General features: G+C 35.0%; 1 protein-coding gene across 2 annotated transcripts in view; it reads left to right on the top strand.

The window, feature by feature from the left end:
• SEMA3D (semaphorin 3D) overlaps positions 1-18,779 on the top strand; it is a 203,422-nt gene that overhangs the window by 110,405 nt on the left and 74,238 nt on the right. For both annotated transcript variants that reach the window (XM_017956998.3, XM_009203529.4), the window contains 3 exons: positions 2,019-2,081; positions 10,745-10,864; positions 16,409-16,502. In XM_017956998.3, the coding sequence (XP_017812487.1) occupies positions 2,019-2,081; positions 10,745-10,864; positions 16,409-16,502 (277 nt within the window). The remainder of the gene's footprint in view (positions 1-2,018; positions 2,082-10,744; positions 10,865-16,408; positions 16,503-18,779) is intronic.

Below are 18,779 nucleotides of genomic sequence, written 5' to 3'. Positions count from 1 at the left end.
CCCAAAGTGCTGGGATTACAGGCATGAGCCACCACTCCCGGCCAATGCAATTTTAAAAGAGCACTCAGTCCACTGTTTTTGCTAGCAATGATGAATAACAAAGGAACAACCAAAGCAAAAATAACAAACAACATTGGAAGAAACTCTCCAATTTGTGGCCAACTGCGGTGTTCCATCTGGATTATTAAGTTATGGCTTCACGATTCTGGGTTTATGACTAACCATTGTCCATTGGTCCAAGCATTGCCCATTTTAATCTATTTACTAACTTACATTAATCTCTTGTTCTTAATTATGTATTAAATGCCTGAAAATGTACCCTCAAATACAAATGCTAGAATCTGATAAATAACCTGTTTCTTACCACCAAGTCATCCTTCTCCTCGTCTCCCATTTTGGCTGGCCATTTTTCTAAATGCACCCGCCTATACACCTGAAATGTAACCATTTTATTTTAGTTGCTTTTAACTTTAATCTAAAGCAAGATCGTGCGGTTTTCAATCTGAGGACATATTCTTTTTTGACCTATTACCGAGTTGCTAATTTCCATTCATATTGCTTTACATTGCTGTAGCTCATTGATACTTGACTGCTGGCTGCTATTTAAAGTTGTGTGATAGTAGAACTACAGTGATTCAAACCATTTCTGAATAAATAGCATTTTCTGGTCTTCATTGTGTACCTTATCAAGGTTAGCTCATCACTTGAGCCTCCTGCTGTCTCTACCACCTGCCTATATACATATCTGGATTGTAATTTGTGAGTGTTAAGATCTTCTCTAAGTAAACAATCTTGCTTCCGTTTAAAATCTCAAAAATTTCATTGTATTTGTCTATTTTGAATGCTATTCTCTGTTCTTTATTTAGAGACATAAAACCCTAAAATTTCACCACAAAGATAATATCCTATAAACATTGATGACGTCTAAATCCTTTGTTAATTCCAGGTTTAACAAGTCTCTTTCAGTGTATTCCTTCAGGATGTTTCCTTTTTTTCCTCACCTATTAAAATATTTTCTGCTGCCATTGGTAAGAAACATAATAAAAGTCTGTCCGGAACTCCTGGAGCATATATTATAAGATTTTAGAGCTTGCTTTTCTTGTTCCTTCTTGCTTATAGCTTAACAGAGAGCATTTCTTTCTGTAAGCTAATGAAGTAACATAACTGTTTAAACTTTATTTTTCAAAAACTTTCTTACAGAATTCCTACAAAAACTTCCTGACAGAATTTAAAAGAAAGAAAGAAAAGCCTTGAACACAAGATTGTGAAGCATAATTAAAAGCTATCAACCAATGAGTTTGGAACCCTTGAGTTATATAATGGTTGAGAACCCCCCAGTTCAGGAGTGAGATGGACTTTGAGTCAGATTGTGGCTCTGCCATAGTGTTGTGGTCCTCAACATGTTATTTAAAGACTACGTGACTAAGTTTTCTGATCTCAAAATGGGAAGAATAAGTACAGCCATCTCAGAGGGTCATTGTGAAATTTAAATAAGATAATGCTTATAAAACATTTAGCTAAGTGTCAGATGCATCTGAGTTCCAAGCATGTTAAATACTGTCAACAAATTCACACTGGTCCTTGGCTTGAAGAAAGAACTTATGCTCTGACAGAGAGTTGTTTCTAACACTTCATGGCACATGTTTATGATGTACTGCTACTCTGAGTAAACACAGAAAAACATGGTACATACAGCCTCTTATTTAGACAAATGCTCATGTGAAATTCTGTTGACATCATGATAAAGCTTGTGGACCTCTGAACATAATGTACCTACTGTTACATACATTAAATTAGAAACTAGAAGATTAACAAAAATGGATAGTACTAGACACTTTTCTTTTAGAAACTTTCAGAGTGGATTTGGGAAATATTTAAATCTCAGATTTCCCACACTGACTCTAACAACATGCTTAATACCCATTCTTCAATTTCACACATCACTCTCTAATCAGAATTGCAGAGTGTTAGGGTGTTTCAGATATTCAGATTGTAACATACTTTGAAATGTTTTGCAGATTTATTGGCCTGCTGCAAAGGAACGGGTGGAATTATGTAAATTAGCTGGGAAAGATGCCAATGTAAGTATGAAACTTTAACAATTATCTTTGTAAAACTTCTACTGATATGAGAATAAATATTTATATTGGGCTTTATTGAATAAATGGTATTAGTGTATTATTTTTCAGACTAAACTAACATATTCCATGTGAATATTACTGTGGAATAAAATATCTCTACCTTACCGAAAGCCATGATATTATTTATAAAATTTAAGAAATCTAGAAATATTCTAATGTATTAATTCTAAATATTAGTTTTTTGTCACAAAAAAAGATTAGAAACACATTAAAATATTCAAAAATAAACCATCCAAAAGATTATAGTTGTAAGAATATATATTTTTCATGTATGCACATGTATTTTGTAAGTGTACATAAAACCATCAGTTATTTTAGCATCACACAGAATTGACACGTAATTTCAATTGAGTTGAAATTAAAATATCTATAAGAATTCCTTTATGTAGTGACATGATGGAAAGAACAATAAGAATTAGTTGATAATGAATGACAATTCTGGCATAAGAACTAGTAATTACTTCCTCTGAAATTTACATATTAGTAATAATGATTATATAAAATAACTCATAAAAGACAACTAGAGGGTACTAATAGAAGCTTTTAGTTTAAGCTGCCTTGAAGAGCAGAGAAAACCCTTAAACAGGTATGACTTTTTGTCTCCGGGATGGTCTTATCTACCTTGATTTCTGCACTGTTCAAACTGTCCTGCATGCTCCCTCTAATCGTGTTACCTGATTTATCTTCAGCAATGAGGGCCATGACTCTGACTGGCTCCTCTCCTCATCCGAGTGCTCTGATTCAGGCCAGATATTCTGTCTTCTGCCCTGACTTCTTGCATTATGGTAATGGGGAGAATTGCTCTTTTTTTTGGCAAAATAAATTTCACATCAAGTTGTAACCCAAGATGACAACAGGTCGTAACCTGGGGCAGAAAAATGGACATCTTGAGGCTTCTTTTGCACCATCCTTTAATCGTACCTCTAACCACAATAATGCAGGGGTATTAAGCTCAGTAATACCGTCATATTTAATAATAACAAATAGTGTTTGTTATGAAAGGATGAATAAAGAATCCTCTATCAACGTGATATAAATAAAACAATATAACACATAATGCCTAATGATGTGAGGAGAAGCTCAGACAGCTAATAATCTCAGACAACAGGTTAGTTCACTCATTTCTTACTCATTTATTCAAAAAAATTTTTAGAGATCCTAAATATGTATATGAAATTCATATCATATCTGCCCTCATGCAGCTTTCAATCTAATGGGGGATACAGATATTGCTCAAATGATGACTTCTACATAGTAACTACAAAGCAAAATAATTGAAATGAAACAAAACAAACTTGTGGTGACCCCTGATTTTATATTCAGTTATTAACAGAATTAAATGTCATCCTTTCAGGCATATTTATATTAGCAGAAATATATCAGGGAGTGTTAACATAAAATGCAGTGGGAAACAGTTTTTACATTTCGGCCACTAGAGATGAAAGAGATTAAACTATTCTGTAATGTATTCTTCTTCCTCCCATGGCTTTGATATCTTTATCCAGTTCAATATTCCAACACCAAACAGGTACCCAGGTCTGCAAAAGCACCAATACTTTACTGAACACTCATGGAGAAAAAAAAAATGCTTTGGTTATGAGAGTTTTTCAAATTATTTCATTTAATGGACAGTATAAGCATGGCATAACCACCAAGAACATTTTAATATTTCTGTTTCACCAGTATTGAGTATACGATAAGGAGGCAAGAAGGAAAAGTATGTTTTCAATTGACTCCAATAAACTGGTTTTCCCATGGAGTAGATCAGGGATAAACAGTCAAGGTCAAACAGTCAGTGAAGGTTTAAATTCTGACAGTGTTCTCACTTGGGTATGTTCACTAATTCCAGTTACATAGTAACTTAATTGCCTCTCTTATTAAGTTAAAGCAAACGGAGATAAACTTTTCTGGAGGTGATATCCTTGACCATGTAGGATTCTGTATATAGAACATATTATTCCGATTCGGTCATAATTGTGAGCTAGCAATCACCTCTAACCTTTAAGTACATTTGCTGCTAACCCAGGATTAAAGATATGAGGAGCTTTTTGCTTTTTGCTAAAGTCTATAGTTTGCTGTTGAATCATGTAGTGATAATTTTTAATTTTTGCCTCATTTTAACTTGTTCCTTTAAAATAATGTTTCATTTTAGAGCTACTGATAATAGCTAACACTTTTGTAGCAGTTACCATGTTCAAGGAACTGTTTTCAATGCTTTACATTTATAACTTCATTTAATCCTTATGACAACACTATATGCTAGATTTTATTATTATTTTCTATTTTCTGGATGAGAAAACTAAAGCCAAAAATCTTAAATGGCTTGCCCAATATCATGCATCTGGTAAATGGTAAAGCCAGGGATTGAATCCAAAAGTCTTGCCCCAAGGTCTGTGCTCTTACATAACATTATAAAATATACATATAAGATCCAAAAACTATATCCTTCAAATTATTTCTCTCCGTAATATCACCAGAACATAGATCCTCATTTTTAACAGCATTACTTAGATTTTGGCCGACAGAAAACTGAGACAGCTCTGTGGTTTTACTGACATCTTTTATTATGTTTGGCATTACCCTCTCTCCTCCTTCCTCTCTAGTAATTTTTACCTACTTCCCAAGAGTGTGTTTAGGATTAACAAGTGTTTGGAAAGACTGTCCCTTTACACAAAGGTACTATATAACTGCAAAACAGTGAATTATTTACCCTAATGAAAGTTAGCTAATTGGGGTGGGGAGAGTAGAAGATGAGGAAACAAAAGGGAACTATTCCACTTTGTTGAACATAGTCCCCAGTTTAATCCAAAGAAGGGTAGAGGTGACAGGAAGATATTTGGTAGTATTTTGCTTCTGTTTAGTGGAAAGTTATTCAAAAGAAAGTAACTAAAGAAATGTCTTTAGTCCTGACTATATAATTGTGGGTTCAACAGCTTACTCCAAGCAAAAGAAACCACAGGGTGAGGGTAGCCTGGGCTGTTTGTCAGTTTAACCACAGAGGGGCACAGCCTGTCCACACAGACATTACACAGAGTTAAAGCGTCTTCCGGAACTTCAGTTCTTTGATTATATTTACCCTCCTTCCCTCTCTCCCTCCTTCCCTCTCTCCCTTCTTTCCTTCCTTCCTTCCTTCCTTCCTTCCTTCCTTCCTTCCTTCCTCCCTCCCTCCCTTCCTTCCTTCCTTCCTTCCTCTCCCTTTCTTTTTTTCTTCCTTTCTTTCTCTCAAGAAAGTCTAAAACTAAAATAGAACGTTCATTGTAGAAAGTTTGCAAATTATATACAAGCAAAAAAAGAAAAACAAGTCATGTATAAATACCTCCCCCATGAACACTGACCAGAGATAACTGGTGACATTTTGATGTTTTTCTATCTTATCTATTTACTATTTTTCAGTATGAAATCATTGTATACATAGTCACTTAAAACACTTATTTTTTTTACTTCACAGACTGCCATGAGCATTTTCCCATGTCATTAAATTCCTTTTTATAACACTACTTTTAATAGTTACACTGCATTTCTTTATGTATTATTTCATCAATCCCCTATTGTTAGAAGTTTGGTACATATCCAGTTTTACTATAGAAAATGACACTGTACGTGAAAAATTTTTATGTAAATATTATGAACATCTTTGATTATTGAGTAGACTTTTATTAGTTAAGGACATAAAAATTTTTATAAACATGTTGCCAAATCGCCCTCCATAAAGTTTATGGCTCATGTGCTCTAACCAGCATTATGTGATCAACGGAGGGTGTATTTACCTAATATACCATTGTTAATATTGGATACAACATACAATTAATGCTTAATACAAATGCATATGAATGAATAAAATATGTATGTTCTTTGCCAATAAAAAGAAAATTATTTTTGCTGTTTTAGCTTGAATTTTTTTCATTACTCTAAACATCTTATATAGCTGTAAAATAAAATTTTTAAATAGCATATCCCTGCGGGTTGTATTTTTAAAATTTTCCTGTTTGCCTTTTTTGTGCTGATTATTTACAGATTTATAAAACATACACACACACACATATATGTAGATGTATATAACATAAATATGTATAGAGTATACATAAGGTATAATGTCTTGTGTTCCACGCATGAAAACATATTATCACTTTATCAGTTACCTTGATGTATAGACTTTATTTAAATAGTCATTTTTATCTTTTTCTTTAAAATGTTTTCTTTTGCACTTTTACTGTAACTGATTATTGCTCTGTAGAAATCTTCACTGTTAGATTTCCCATTTTTAAGTATAAATGTGATATATGAGATTTTCTATTTTTATTTTGAAGTGTTAACCATCTGTTAAATAGTTTTTTTTTTGTTGTTGTTTGTTTGTTTTAGACAGAGTCTCGCTCTGTCGCCCAGGCTGGAGTACAGTGGCTCAATCTCAGCTCACTGCAACCTCTGCTGCCCGGGTTCAAGTGAGTCTCCTGCCTCAGCCTCCTGAGTAGCTGAGATTACAGGCACCTGCCACCGCTCCCAGCTATTTTTTTTTTCTTTGTATTTTTGTATTTTTAGTAGAGAAAATTCACCATCTTAGCCAGGCTGATCTTGAACTCCTGACCTCGTGATCCACCCGCCTCGGCCTCCCAAAGTGTTGGAATTACAGGCATGAGCCACCGCTCCCGGCCCTATTTTAAAGATTTTAAGACCTAAACTGATATCTCTGTATCCTGGATCCTGTCTGAGAACTTCTAGACAAGCCTAACATGTAGCACAGAGACAGATACAGGTGAAAAGTCAAAAAATGTTTGATGATAACAATATTCTGCAACACACATTAAAAATAAAACCAGATAAGATTCCTAAATCATTAGTATCTTCTAATATTTAACATAAATAAATTAAAATTACCTATTGTAAGTCAATTATCAGACTAGATATAAAGCTGTTTTGGATTTTACTGGACAATACGTACGTCTTGAGAATTACAAGTACTTCTATTTTTCTATTATCTTTCCAGGTATCTGGGGAGAAATTAAAATTCTAAGTGTTAATGCATAGACTAATATGTTTTTGCTTTTTTTCTCTCCAAGTATGAATTCATCTTTATACTTGTCTATTTAGTTATTTATATATGTATGAATATGTCTGAGAGATAAAACATTGAAACATCTAATATTACTTAGGATAATTAAAAAGTTGATGTTTGCTTTGGTTCTTTCTCTCTTCTCCCCCTTTTCTCTTTTTCTTTCTCTCCCAGTGGGGGTTGGGTAGGGCCTATGGAAAGTCATGTAGGTAGGAGGAATAGAGGAAGGAAGGAGAAATTCAATACTTTTCCTAAGCTGAATATATTATTCCCTGGGTTGTCTGGTCACATGCAGTGATTGACATTGTGGGCAATAGCTGACAAATTAGCTTTCAGGGAAAGTTACAAAGGCTGCTTCTCAAAGTTATCTTTCTTCATGCCTCACAGAATTACACTACCATTGATAGCCTTGCAGGTCACTAAGTGAATTAAATCAGGTTAATTATTATTATTATTTTTTTTTTTTGAGACGGAGTCTCGCGCTGTGTCACCCAGGCTGGAGTGCAGTGGCGCAATCTCGGCTCACTGCAAGCTCCGCCTCCCAGGTTCAGGCCATTCTCCTGCCTCAGCCTCCGAGTAGCTGGGACTACAGGCGCCCGCCACCACGCCCGGCTAGTTTTTTGTATTTTTAGTAGAGACGGGGTTTCACCATGTTAGCCAGGATGGTCTCGATCTCCTGACCTCGTGATCCGCCCGCCTCGGCCTCCCAAAGTGCTGGGATTACAGGCTTGAGCCACCGTGCCCGGCCAAATCAGGTTAATTATTGATCATGCTATTTAAACAAATCTTTGAAACTTTGTGTATAAGAATAAAACAATACAGGATTTCTGAGACTTAAAAAAGTGAAGTTATGAATTGAAAGGGAAGTCATTGTAAAGTTTTTTTTGCAACAAGGATTGTTTGGCTTAAATGTCAACCTCAGCCAAAATTTAAAGTGGGAGACCTTATCTTTCATGATCTCTGTTCACAGGTTTCTTTTGCTCAGTCAGCCAAGGCCTTTCTATTGCCTCTAGGCTGCTGAGAGAACCATCCTCTCTCAACTTCCCTACAGAAAACTTTGAGCACAACTGACATTTTTGTAAACTGTGTCAGATAATTCAAGATTCACCCATACTTTTTTTTATTATTATTATTCCATGTCAGCCCAATCAGACAGAAGGAGGAATTTCACAAATTAATCTGAGGTATGCCTTGTCAAGTCAGGAAATTGGTATATTAGGCAACTTTCTAGGACTAGCACCATTTTAATAAAGTACTCTTAGAAAAGTGAAAGGAAATGAAATACTTTAGATGTGATTCCGAATTTTTTTTTAAATAATCACCAAAATTATATCCCCACTGTGTATAAAATGTTACCCTGGATCATATTTGTCTTTTTAAACAGTGCTGCGTCACTGGTGGCTTCTAATCTGTTTGACTCCATAATTTAAAATCTGGAAAGGGAGTTATATTTCTTTATCCAAATATTTATTTCAGAATCCTGCAAAATTACTTTCTAAATTCTAACTGAGCTTTTGAAAAAATGAACTAATTGGTGGTGAGTCAGTCCTCCCTCACTCCAGCCATATGATTTTACTGTTCCCTGCCCTGCATGCTCTCCCCGATGCACTAACGTCTTTGTGCAGGAAAAAACAAGGAATAAAAGTCTTTTCAAAAAGCGAGCATGAGTGAGCAAATTAAAGGCTGGATTATAAAACTTCCTACTCTAGCCGTGAGGTCATCAATAAAATTTACCTGGTGATCAAGTACATTTTCATACTTTTATCTTATCTTTTCTCATATTACTTTGTCTTCATTGTTTGTTCAAAACTATTAGTATTGACCTGCCACGGTGGCTCATGCATCTAGGGGATTGCTTGAGGCCAGGAGTTCCAGACCAGACTAGGTAACAAAGCGAGACCCTGTCTCTACAAAAAATTACAAAAATTATCCAGGAGTTGGTGACTTGCACCTGTAGTTCCAGCTACTCAAGAGGCTGAGGCTGGAGAATTGCTTGGGCCCGGGAAGCGGAGGCTGCAGTGAGCTGAGATCGCACCACTGTACTCCAGCAGCTTAAACAAACAAACAACAAACAAATATGTGTGTGTGTGTGTGTGTGTATGCCAGTTGAAACGTTGTAGCTCAAAATCAGGGTAAGGAATACACAAGTATTAAATTTATATTATTTCACTTAATCTACATAACAGCCATAACAATCCTATCAGTAAGTCATTGTCTGCCTTTTTAAAAATTTTTTTCATTCTAAGAAACACCCTACCAGTTAGGTTATCATCTATTGTTGGGGTTTGTTTGTTTTTTTAAATATATTCCTCCTAGAAACCCCAACAACAGCAGTGGACCATTAGATCCATGCCTGACTGGTGAGTGACCTATGGCCACTTGGGCAGAAATAAACTGAACTTTTTCTATGAAATCCAGTGGTTTATAATCAGATTACCAACTTCCTTAATAACCCAACACTTGCCTGTCTCCTGGGTAAAGTCAATCTAGAATAAAAGTGTACTCCAGCCCAGTGTTTACTTAAGTGTCTTTGGATCTAAGAATCATGAAGCCATGGTTAAGAAATTGCATCTAACAATTATGTAAAGATACAGTATCACTTGCAGGAGATAGATTGAAAATAATATGTAATAACAAGAATAAATACTTTGAAAAAGAGAGAGTCACTATTTACTGCTATCTGAAGAATATAAAATAATTAAATTCTAAAGATAATGATGACATAAGGAAATATTTTTAGGCATAAGCTTATGCAAAACAAAAAGAAACAAAAATTTCTTCAAAAATTTGACTTGGTGTAAAAAAAGTCCATGAGAAAAACAGGGATTATTGAAATTGACCAGAAATAATCTGATTCTTAAAGGCTCTAAAACATTGGAAAATAAATGGCAAAAAGTGGTAGGGCATCTGGTCAATAAGAATAGAATAAATAGGTAGAGATGCACGTTTGTGTTCAGTGTTTTGTTCAGTGTAGCTGAGACAGATGACATTGCACACAGTAGTAGCTATATAGTATAAATTATGTGGTAATAACAGATCATGATAGAGTTTGTGTTCTATGTATTTCTTGTAGAAAGTAAGGATACCAGGTGTGGTGGTTGGTGCCTGTAGTCCTAGCTACTTGGGAGGCTGAGTAAGGAGGATCTCTTGAGACTAGGAGTTTGAGGCCAGTCTGGACAACATAGAGAGGTCTCATCTCTAAAAAAAATTAAAAAAGAAAATTTTAAATATAGACGTCTAATTCACGTTCTGTTTATATCAATTTTCTAGGCCTCACTGAGTACCACTTTAGAGGCTTGCATTCTAATTAACCCTAATTCTGATTAGTTCAATGGTTTTATAACTTCGAAAATCTAAAAAGCTACTCCTTCATGCCATGGTTTCTATATTTGTCTTGCCTCCTTTGCTACAACAAATGTCTAGAATTTCTCATAAATCTTTTTCATTTGTGTTCTTACTTTTGAAGACTAATCTACTTGGAAAACAGGTGGCATAAATGATAATATTTCAAAAACCTGAATTGTGTGTTAATGCTTTTAATTTTTATGCCCAATAGACAGAATGTGCAAATTTCATCAGAGTACTTCAGCCATATAACAAAACTCACATATATGTGTGTGGAACTGGAGCATTTCATCCAATATGTGGATATATTGATCTTGGAGTCTACAAGGAGGTAAATAATGAAAAAGCATGAAAAGCATAATTTATTGTAATACATTGTTACTTAATTCTTATGACATAAAAGAGGCAGATTTGAATATAAAGACTGAAACATATATGGCCAGGCATGGAGGTGCATGCCTATAATCCCAAAACTCAGGAGGATGAAGTCAGAGGGTCCCTTGAGCCAAGGAATTCAAATCCATCCTAAGCAGCATAGTAAGATGCTGTTTTAAAACAAAACAAAACAAAAAATGAATAGTTTATGAACAATATAGTAACTCATGTTCTTAGCCATTCTATGGACTGTCGTTTTCACCATATACTTGATCTACCTAATAAAAATGTTTTTCTATTAAAAGTGGTTTTTAGCAGGATGATCAAAATTAATAGTGTAAAATGTTAAAAGCATTTGTTTTTTATGGGCTTTATGTATGTCTTTATTTTCTGTTGACTTTCCTTTTTAACTAGATATATATATAGAATGTTGCTGTTGGTAAAAATTCATTTTCCATAAGATCTTGTAGTGGAATTGTATTATATAAATAATTTCATTTTCCCATCTAATAAAGTTTACCTGTTATGTATAATAGTGGACACTAAGTAAAGAATATTTTAATAATTTTGTTAAAACTTTATAGTCATTGGCACAATGAATTTATTGTTTCAGCTGGACCAAATTGGCATAATGGAAATAAAGGATGTATTAATTAGGAGTAATGTATTCCAGATATCAATTAGAACTTTAATAAGTGAGAAACATGCATATTTTGGCAATTAAATTATTTACCAATAATTTAGTTTACTGTCCTTGTGTTATGAACTTCATGCCATCCATTTTACATGGATTATTGCTTTGGAATTTCACAACACTCTTAATAAAGCCAGTGTCATTATAATTACCAATTTACAGGTTAGTAAAAATTAAGTCTCAATGGAATAAATAATATGCTAAATCACCCAACTAATAAATGGTCTTGCAACAAATTGAATTAAGGCAGTGTAACTCTAGAGCAAGCATGAGCAACTGAGCTTTAGGATAAGTGCTCCCAGTTGTTTCTTGGTGATGTGCAGTGTCATCCTCATGTTTCTGTAAGTACAGTCATGTGCATCATAACAAAGTTTCCATCAGCAACAGGCTGCATATAATACAGTAGTCCCATGAGATTATATTACCCTATTTCTACTGTATCTTTTCTATGTTTACATATATTTAGATACACAAATGCTTACCATTGTCTTATGGTTGCCTGTAGTATTCAACAGTAACGAGCTGTACATGTTTGTAATCTAGGAGCCGTAGGCTATACCATATAGCCTAGGTGTGCAGTAGGCTATACTATCTAGGTTTGTGTAAGTGTACTCTGTGATGTTCACACAACGATGACATTGCATAACGATGTACTTCTCAGAACATATCCTGTCTTTAAGTGATGAATGACTGTACTTTTTGTGAGTAACCACACATATTTGCAGGATAATTGGCTGTGTTTTTGAAAGTAAAGTCTGGGCTTATGGAAAAGGTTTCTTTATACTAACTTAACTGATTCACACAGAAATCAAACCCACAAATGTGGATGGATAGATTTTGCTCTCTAACCAACTTGTCTAACCAGCCCAGACTCAACTGTTTGAAAATAAAGGAACCCTGACAGTTAAATTTCTGAACCACTAGGAGACTAGGAAACTTGAATCCATCATTCTTTGTTGGTGGTGTAATGCTCTCTTGTCTAGCTCTGATGCAGGGTAATATATAACGTTAGCTTGTAGCACAGGGTGTAATTATGTGATATAGCCCCACAGCTTGAGTGTGTTTTGAGGCCTAAGGATAAAGGCCAAACTCACAACCTGCTGAGGAGGGCAAATAGTGTTCTATAGCTTCTTAAAAGTCACAAATGCTGGCCGGACACAGTAGCTCACACTTTGGGAGGCCGAGGTAGGCAGATCACCAGAGGTCAGGAGTTCGAGACCAGCCTGGCCAACATGGTGAAATCCTGTCTCTACTAATAATACAAATGTAGCCAAGCGTGGTGGCACGTGCCTGTAATCCCAGCTACTCTAAAGGCTGAGGCAAGAAAATTGTTTGAACTCAGGAGGCAGAGGTTGCAGTGAGCCAAGATTGTACTACTGCACTCCAGCCTGGGTGACAGAGCAAGACTCTGTCTCCAAAAAAAAAAAAAAAAAAAAAAAAAGTCACAAGTGCTGAAAGGGAATTTAGATTTTAGATGGAGCTAATTAGTAGCTAATTAGCAGCTTGGGACTGTCAAGAAGCTCTGGGGCAGTCAAATTTACAAGTTTCATGAATAAGAGAATTATGAGTAAACAGGGGCATTGAACCTTGAGTTTTCAGCTGGTCTGGCATACAGGTAATTGTATGGAAGCCCTGCTTGAAAGTTGTTAACTTTTTAAATGAATCATTAGTCCCAATAAATCATTGTACTTCTAGAGGGAGTTTAGAAGGACCTTCCATTTTCAAATAAATAAGGCTCCTCCTAAGATGGCTGGGAAGAGGGAACAGCAATACACCAAAGGAGCAGAAGAAGGTATACTTCAGGGACTGCTATGCAGTGTGGCTGGGGCAATGGGAAGAAACAGGGAAAAGCTAAGCTGAATCCCAGATTTCTGACTTTGCCAGTGAGTTGAAGAGTGGTGTTATTTATTGAGGTGAGAGTAGTAGCAAGTTTGAGGGAAATATGGTGAGTTAGTTTTTCACATTCTGCGTTTGAGGCATATTCAGTAGGTCATGCCAAGTGGCCAACTGGAGCTGGAATTTAGGATGGAAGTCAGTGCTGCTGTCAACAACTTCTAATAGTAAGTTGAGGACAGATGGCCAGAGTTTGAAATATGGTTCCAGTCGTTTACTAACTCCATTGCTGTATGCATACTCTATAAACTTTCTACGCTTCTGCTTATTCAGTAAAATAATGATAATAGTAACTATTTCACAGAATTATTTTGAGAATAAAAATGAGAAAATGATTGTATACTATTTGGCATAGCACTTGCTTCATTCTAGTCACTTAACATTCATCCATTTCTAGATAACAGAAACACAGAAAGCTAAACAGGTGTGGATATACACAATATGTATATTTAACATATTTCTATAAAATAATATTTGCATCCCACAGTGCTGGGAAACCTTGAAAGTTGTTTAATACTTGGCTTGGTATCATTTCCTCTGGGACCTCCCCTCTGCTGCTGCAGATCTTATCTTTAAATTGCCATGATATTGACAATAATGTTGCTTAGCTGTTGTGATCGTTAAATGTTTTCTTACTATCATTCCTACCTACTTGTATCATCTTTACTTCTCTGCCCATATTTCCATCTGCGTAGCTCAGACAGGTGCATTTTGCATAATTAATCAAGAATAAGGAACTTCATAGAAGCAATCTTATAAAGTTGAAGTCTCAAAATATAGAGTGCCATTAATTCAGTCAGTTTATTTCAGGAAGCACATGGAATCATACTTTTTTTATATATATACTATTTTCTTGTATGTGTCCTTGACTGGCTCAAGGAAACTTGCTTTCTTGCTATCTTCTATTTCCAGTAGATTATAAAGGGAGACCTTGTCCTCAGCTTCCACAAATATCAATATAATGGGCTTCCATGGATCATTTAATCAAATATTGTATTCAAAAACAGAAGTCTATACAATTTTAAGAGTTTATCTAGTACCTTGGATCCACTATTACATTTTCCCAGGTATTTTTTTTTTCTTTAATACTTCCTTCTTTCCTCTTTCCCTCAGTTCCTCCCTCCCCCGCCTCCCTTCCTTCCTTTTTTTTCCAGGTTTTTACTGTAATTTTCTGGGACATCAGGATTCAGTGCACTTTTCTCTTTACAATATCCCATTACAGATTTTTGAGACAATAAATCTATTTGATCTGTGGAGAATAATGTACCCTTAATTATATTTAAATATGCTTCCGAGTCACCATCTGCAGTTGTTTTCCCCTGGCATATCTCTGACCCCATCCGCAGTTGGGAAGCATGCCCTAAATGTGTTCTCATTAAACTTTTTTTCATAGCTCAGTTCCACTATTACGACTTTTCATTAGTTGGCCTATTCTAACAAAACAAACTTGGATTTGATCATGTTGTGGTCACAGTGAGTCTACAAATTAACTTCAACACATTTTTAAATTTATGGGTTTGAAATTCTGAGACTAGATTAGTTAAGAGGATAAATTTTGGAGACAGTCATTAATTCAACCTCCGCTTTGCCTCTTACGAGCTATGTGAGAGAATAGTCAGTAACCCTTTCTATCCTCAATGCGATATTTGCAAGTCTGGAATTATTAAAGTATTATCAGCTACATTATTAGGCTGGTGGTGAGAATTCAATGAGATAAAGGGCATAAAGTTGCTGGCATTAGATTAGTACCTATTTAGGTACCCTTATTATTTGTATTAAAGTGTTTACTTAAAATTATGATCCATAAATTGTTAACCAGGCTATTTAAATTGCTATTAGTATTTAGTTTTTTTTTTGTTTTTTTTTTTTTTTTAATTAGGCAGTAGTTACTATTGGTCTTGTTGAGAAGAAAAACAAAGATCTGAAGTGCAACATAACACATAATTTTCTCTGTCTCTTTTGCTTTGTTGCTTGTGTTCTACGTAAGTTGCACTGAATGGTCCCTTTTTATTACATGTGTGCTGTGATATAACCTAATAGATACGTCACCTAGCCAGAATGTCTGAAGTGCAGGATTTCTGTAACTAGTGCATGCACAGAGTGAGTCATCATCCTTTCTGCTGGATGGTAGTGCTGTCATTGTTATGAAACACTCAATCTCATGGGGTCATATTCATTATACATTCATATTTTTTCTTGGAAAGTTCAACTTAAGATGTTATTTATTTTCCCGAATACTAAAAGTCTGCCAATGTCATTCTGTCTGTGGCCACTATTATAAAAATAGATGTTTCAGCCAAAGTAACTATGTGGTTTAATGTGTACAGTGTTTTCGTAATAGTGAAATACTACAACAGGATTTTTTTTTTACCCAGATGTATCAACAACTTGAAAATGAACTGTCTGCCTTAGAACACTTTTATGTTACTGTAATTTTAAAAACTGTTACAAGGTTTAAGTCATTTGACATAGTTGAAGATGCTTAGTTATATAAATCATAATCATTATCCTGAAAGTATGATTATTATAGCAAATCTATTTCTTAAAAGATGAAGTTGGTTTTATTAGGCTTAATAAGTTAGTCATGAAGCTCAAGAAATGTGTGTTCTTAGTGGTGATTTTGATATTGATAATGGTGGAGACTAAATGTACTGATGAGTACATTACTACTTCCATTTGAAAAACTCACTCAGTATTATCATTGCCACTTTGGGCAAAGGGAGACCAAAACATGGTTATTAAGTCTTGCCAGATATGTTTGCTAAAAAGTTAAGGAGTCCAGCATGATGCACATGCTGTATACTCAATTAATTTTATCAAATTCATGAGTTGGAATTCAGTTTGTATCTCCCACATTCTTACTGTTTGTAATATTTTAAAAAAGCTCACTGATATTAATATTTCTCATAACAGGATGTTATATTCAAACTAGACACACATAATTTGGAGTCTGGCAGACTGAAATGTCCTTTCGATCCTCAGCAGCCTTTTGCTTCAGTAATGACAGGTAAGATCAATGATAGGCAGTTCTTATCCTTAAATGGTTTTCTAAGAGTTATTTGTTGACTGAACCACATTTTCCTATTGAGTTAAAGTAATTGTTGACTAATCTACCATCAGCAATTTGTTTCCATTATTTTAGTGCCAGATTTGTCTGTACTGAGCATCCTTCTCAGTAAAGGAAGGCCACAGCAATCCATGGTGTCTGCACAGTTACTTTTTAAATGAACTTCTGATTGAATTTTTATAATGTAAAAGAACACATAATTATGTGTTCTATATTTTATATTTAGATGTCTGGGGATTTTCTTATGTTGTAATATCTCCCTATCTGACTTAGTATGGAAATTAATTTAGCAATTCCCTATGTGGGTGAATTAAATCAAATTAATCAAGCTATAGAATACAGATAATAGAATGTTATAACATCTTCTTTTGTAATTTCACTATAACCTGATTTTATCAGTGGAAATATGAAATTTCTGCTAGCGTAGCTAGTCTTCTCTCACTTTGTATACATCTTAAATTCTCTTATGAGATAGCTATCTTGTTCAAAGAAGCAGTGCTGTGTGGTCTGAAGTCTGCTCCAAGGAATGTCGGCAAGACTTCTGAATTTCAACCATTATAAGGACTCCTTTTGTCTTGGTTTGGTTCATGACTTTAGTCTCTTTCTATTTAACTTGTCTGTCAAATGTTTGAATAGACGATAAGAGTGAAGCGCCATGACATTTTAATTTTCACTTAGTGAAAACTAGTGATTTTGCTTTGAAGTGACAACATGTGTGTATTTGTGTTTTTTGAAAATTATGTGACTAATGATCAGTCATTATTCTCAGAAAATGAGATACATGGTTTGTGATTCTGATTTGTGAAGTGGAGTTGGCACACTCTTAATAAAAAGCAAAACAAAACAATAGATTGGTGGCAGTTGTTACACCCCTTATGAATCTCCAAGTAATTTTAGGTAAAAGAAAGAAGTTTGAAAGCCTGGATATTCAGATCTAATTTTTATGTTGAAATATATTTTTCCTAACAAAACATTCAAATACTTGCAATTTTATAGTTTTCAAAGTGACATTTCGCTTCGTTTGCCAAACTTTTTAATAATGTCTTTGTTGTTATTATTTTATTCTTTTTAAAAAATATGCCCACAATGAAATATTGCCATTTACCTGATACATCGTAGGGAAATACTGTAAGAGAATGGAAGCAGTACCTAATCTACATCTACTTTACATAGCTGGAGTTCTCTCTCTCTCTTTCTCTCTCTCTCTCTCTCTCTCTGTGTGTGTGTGTGTTTCTTTAGAAGTTAGCTATCTCATTCTTGAGGTTGAATTATCCCTGATCGTTCACTGAAATCTTATTTAGATGGATATAAACAGGGGCTATAGAAAGTATCTTCATGCGTTCTTATGCAAGGCAGAATTTTAAAGCTATATTTCTGAGCAAAAATAAATTTCAGTGACAACACAATGTATTTGTTCTCATATTTAGGCATTCATAAAATCTAAATGCTTTGTAGGAATTAGCCATTTTTTACATTGTTCTATTAAATGTAAAGCCAAGTGGTTGACCAACAAGTTTCTTGAAATAGTAAAGGTTTACCTCTCAAAGAGACAACATATTCTCCTGCAGGGACAGCCTTCTTCCTGCCACTCCACCCCACCCCTACCCAACATCCTGACTAACATTAGGGAACATGGATCCTTACTCCCTTCTTCTCCTTCCCTTATGTTTTTCTCACTCCCCTTCCTTCCATCTTCTTCCTCTCTCTAACCTGCCTTTTCTCTTTTCTCTTTGTCCTCCCCTTCTCCTGCCTCCACTTTTCCCCCTCTTCCTCTTACTTCCCTTCTTCCTCCTTCTCACCATCCCTTCTCTCCTCCTCCTTTTCCTTCTCCTTTCTTCTTCGTTCTTCTCTCCTTTCTCTCTCTTCTCCTTGACATTCCCCTTCTCTCTTTTCTTTCTTTCTGTCTCTGGTGAAACAGAACATGCATTTTACACAAATAACAGAACAAAGAAGTTTGGTATGCAGTAATGGCAACATCTTTCCCCTTTCAAGAATTCCTGTTTATCAGAACTATTAGAGACATGATTAGCTACAAAGAATGCAACATGTTATAATTACCAAGAATGACTTCAGTGCTGAAAGCTCCCTTTCAGCAGAGGTTAGGCAAAGAAAATTTGTGGTCATTGAGGTTGTGTCAGTTAAGTAAATACTAATTACACAATCCATTCCTCATTATGGCATTTAGCTTTTCATATTTTTTGTGTCTTATTCTAAAGA

The sequence above is a fragment of the Papio anubis genome, chromosome 4, assembly GCF_008728515.1.
Source record: "Papio anubis isolate 15944 chromosome 4, Panubis1.0, whole genome shotgun sequence".
In the NCBI taxonomy this organism is placed as follows: Eukaryota; Metazoa; Chordata; class Mammalia; order Primates; family Cercopithecidae; genus Papio; species Papio anubis.
Note: the sequence above shows the minus strand (reverse complement) of the source record. Positions and strands in the feature narration are given on the sequence as shown.